The sequence below is a fragment of the Empidonax traillii genome, unplaced genomic scaffold (assembly GCF_003031625.1).
Source record: "Empidonax traillii isolate 1590-97213 ecotype Southwest subspecies unplaced genomic scaffold, ASM303162v1 scaffold903:size462939, whole genome shotgun sequence".
Lineage (NCBI taxonomy): Eukaryota > Metazoa > Chordata > Aves > Passeriformes > Tyrannidae > Empidonax > Empidonax traillii.
The window spans coordinates 39,372-43,161 of NW_020956096.1; the positions used below are offsets into that span (position 1 = coordinate 39,372).

The following is a 3,790-nucleotide window of genomic DNA, read 5'->3' on the forward strand; positions in this document are numbered from 1 at the left end:
CTCAGAAATATGCAGACAGACTTCTATGCCTGTGACAGAAAAACTAGGGCTTCCAGATACAACTTTGCCTTCTGGTTGCAGCCCAAATGCTTATTTTGGGGGCAGGGGAATGATATGAAAAGCCAAAATCCTTGGGAGAGCTGCCCTGTGAAACATAGAAAGGGAATATGTATTTGGGTCACTCAAACCAAAGGAGAAGGGGTCCCATTAGAGCTATCTTCAGAAAGTTCCCACCTGGGCACAACATAGGAGCTGCAAAATAGCTGTCAAGCTCTCACTGCCAAAAGCATTTAGAGCTCCATGCCTAATATGCAAAGTTTATTCTAAGAGGTACCAAAAGAGCTGAGAGCAGGAGAGGGATAAAAATCTGCATGTCGGTAGCAGGAGAGCAACATCTTGACTTGTCCAGATCACTGGTTTGGAGCTGGAGCCTCACTGGTGGAAAGAACATCACACCCCTCCTGCCATCAGCTGGACCAGTTGGGAGGCAGAGATCTTGGCTTCATTCTCCCACAGAGGAGAAAGCTGGGGGCAGATGCCATCCTCCTCTCTCCCCTAAACCTCACATCCAGCATCATCAGTCCAAGACAGCATCTGAACATGGGCTGTGGCTTCATTTCAAGGACAGAACAGGGAAGAAGGACACCTCTTGCCCCCAACCAAGTCTACCTGTCCTCCAGGCAGCAGTGTCCAGAGGAATCAGCAATAAAGGATGTGGGCCACAAAGCTGAGAACAGGGCTCTGTGTCTCCAGTGAGCTGGTGGGCCAAACTTACAGGCTAGGCAATGTTTCTCCAGTCTCTCACATCTTTCCCTGTGTTGTGCCAGGCTCCTGCGTCTCACCACGACACAGAATGACGGAGTATGAGGACTTCATGAACTTGGCTGGCTACTGGAACTCCTCTGACAATTGCCAGTTCAGCCCTGACAGGGTTATTGTCCCTGTGGTCTTCTCCCTCATCTTCCTCCTGGGCACAGTGGGCAACAGCCTGGTGCTGGCTGTGCTGCTGCGCAGTGGGCAGGTGGGCCACAACACTACCAACCTCTTCATCCTCAACCTCAGCCTGGCTGACTTCTTCTTCATCGTCTTCTGCGTGCCCTTCCAGGCTACCATCTACTCCCTTGAGGGATGGGTCTTTGGCTCCTTCATCTGCAAGGCTGTCCATTTCTTCATCTACCTCACCATGTACGCTAGCAGCTTTACTCTGGCCGCTGTCTCTGTGGACAGGTAATAATCTACAGGTACCCTTGGGCTGCAGAAGGAAAGCGGTCTGAGTGGGCAGAGGGCACAGGACGTGCATGGCCCACCGCCACTAGGCAGATGATTCAAGCCCCAGTGGTATCTATCCATGCCAAAGGTAGTTTGGGGACCAGTTGTGTCTTCATTGCCCTAATGACTTGCAAGGAGCATTTCCAGATCTCTCAAGTGCAAATCTTTCTGCAGGAAAGATCTCCCCAAGGAGAGACTTGAGAGCACTTGAGACCCAAGATCAGCTCCCCACTGTGCCCCAGACTCCCACAGAGAGTCACCAACTCTGCCTTAGAGGTGCCACTCAGAGAGTAACAACTGTCCCTGAGCCACCATTTCAGAAAAGCATCACATGCAGCAGCAAGGTCAGCAGGGCAGCACAGCAGGAGCCATATAAATAGGCAAGAGAGACCCCAGTCCTGCAGTAAACACCTCTCATTTCTCAGGGACTGCCAGCCCAGTAAAAAAACTTGTCACCGAGCAATTCCTGTCCCCGCCCTGCCCCCAGCCCTTCTGCACTCTGCGCAGAAAGGCACCTGCATCACAAGCCTAGTCCCTTCTTGGAGGTCACCCAGGACATGCTGGTCCCTGACTGGTGTCACCTACATTGTTCCTAAGGGTTCTGTAAGGCAACTGTGCCAGCTGCCCTTCTGACTAAGCCTACACTTCTGGTCCAGGTTGAAGAAGAGGTCCCCACTAGGATAAGCTTTAGCCCTGACTGCACTAGGGATATATCCCGGCCCATGTTGCTCCCTGTGCTTGCTTTCAAGGTACCAAAAGACAGGGACAGATAGCCCTCTGCAATGAGAGGTCCACAGCCCTGCAGGCAGAAGGAAACTTCAGCCCATTACCCAGTGAAGTTACCTCGGGTCTTAAATCTTCAGTTCAGACCTCCTTCTGCTGGATAGGTTCTGCTGAGCAGTGGATATCTGCCTTGTCTCCACAGAAAGATCTCTGTGCTCAAGCTCAGGGACAAAACCCACTCCATCATACCTGGAGGAGGCAGCCAGCTATGGCCAGAAAGAGATGCATCCTTGCTAGAAAGAGAAAAGCTGCTTTACCCAGGACTGTATGTCAAAGAGGGTGTGAGATAACATGTAGGGTCACTCTCTTGTCCCAGGAATTTATGTGACCAGGCAGAGCTTGGCTGAAACCTCAGTGCTGGCTGCTTTTCTCTCCTGCCCAGGTACCTGGCTATCCGCTATCCGCTGCGCTCCCGGGAGCTGCGGACCCCCCACAGTGCAGTGGCAGCCATGGCTGTGATCTGGGGTCTCTCTGTGGTCTTTGCTGGGCCCTACCTAAGCTACTATGACCTGATTGAGTGGGAGTCCAGCTACATTTGCATGCCTGGCTGGGAGGAGTGGAGACGCAAGGTCATGGATACCAGCACATTTGCCTTCGGCTACATCATCCCAGTGCTGGTCATCAGCCTCTCCTACACCAGAACCATCAAGTACCTGTGGACAGCAGTGGACCCTCTAGAGGACATAGCAGAGTCCAGGAAGGCCAAGTGGAAGGTAACCAAGATGGTCATCATTGTAACAATTCTTTACTGCCTGTGCTGGCTGCCCTACCATGTAATCATCCTCCGATACCTCTATGGAGACTTCCCCTTCAACCAGGTCACCTACGCCTTCCGCCTACTCTCCCACTGCATGGCCTACGCCAACTCCTGCCTCAACCCCATCATCTACGCCCTAGTGTCCAAGCACTTCCGCAAGGGCTTCAAGAAGGTTTTCAGCTGCCTCTTGAGAAAAAAGCACCACAATAAGGTACATGTGGTGCATAATGCCCACGTTGTGCCTGGATTTGGGGCAGCTTCCACTGAAGTGTCCCAGATGCACGAGGAGAATAATAGGTATGAGATGGACCCAGCCTCCGTGGCAGTCCCCTCTGGTTTCTCCAAGCCCCTTCATATTTCTTAGTGGCCAAGCTCCATCTGCCAGCTCAGCTCTGTCACCAGCTTCAGGACACTCTTTCCCACTGGGTGAGAGGGGATGCTAGAAAGGCAAGCCAGAAACTGCTAAACACTGCTTCTGCCCTTGTCATTCCTTCCCATTCCGTGCACCAACTGTTCTCCTGAACCATCTCCCCACCACATGCTGAATGCGAGGAAAGGAACTGACCCAGGATCACCCCTGATCCTCAAACCACCTGGATTCCAGGGACTAAAGCTCCAGCTCCTCTCTGGGCTCTCATCCAGCAGAACTACACTGCTCCATGGCCTGACTGCACTGGGTCCTGTGCACAAGGGCAGCAGTTCATGATAGAGTCAAGGCTCAGGGGAGAAACTCATGTTGTTTTAATTGTGTGCATTTAGCTGTTTCTGCTTTAAAATCATCTCTCTCTGGGAATGTTTTCTCATTAGAATGTTCAGAGAAAAGACACAAGTGGCCAGATTTAAAACAGTGCTACAGAGTCTCTTCTGCCTCCCACTGCCCCATCTGGTTCCCACAGCAGGAATGGCAAGGGAAAAGGGCAGTGCAAAGGTGGTGTGGGAAGCAGCTGGCACAGCCCGTGGATGGCTGCAAGGATGGCTTTG

At 52.2% G+C, this 3,790-nt stretch overlaps 1 protein-coding gene across 1 annotated transcript; it reads left to right on the forward strand.

The window, feature by feature from the left end:
• Window positions 1-389: 389 nt before the first annotated feature.
• LOC114067348 (galanin receptor type 2-like) lies at window positions 390-3,420 on the forward strand. Its single transcript, XM_027902719.1, has 2 exons — window positions 390-1,227; window positions 2,435-3,420. Exons 1-2 carry the CDS (start codon window positions 713-715, stop codon window positions 3,171-3,173), a joined length of 1,254 nt encoding a protein of 417 aa, XP_027758520.1. The 5' UTR covers window positions 390-712; the 3' UTR covers window positions 3,174-3,420.
• The last annotated feature ends 370 nt before the right edge of the window (window positions 3,421-3,790 follow it).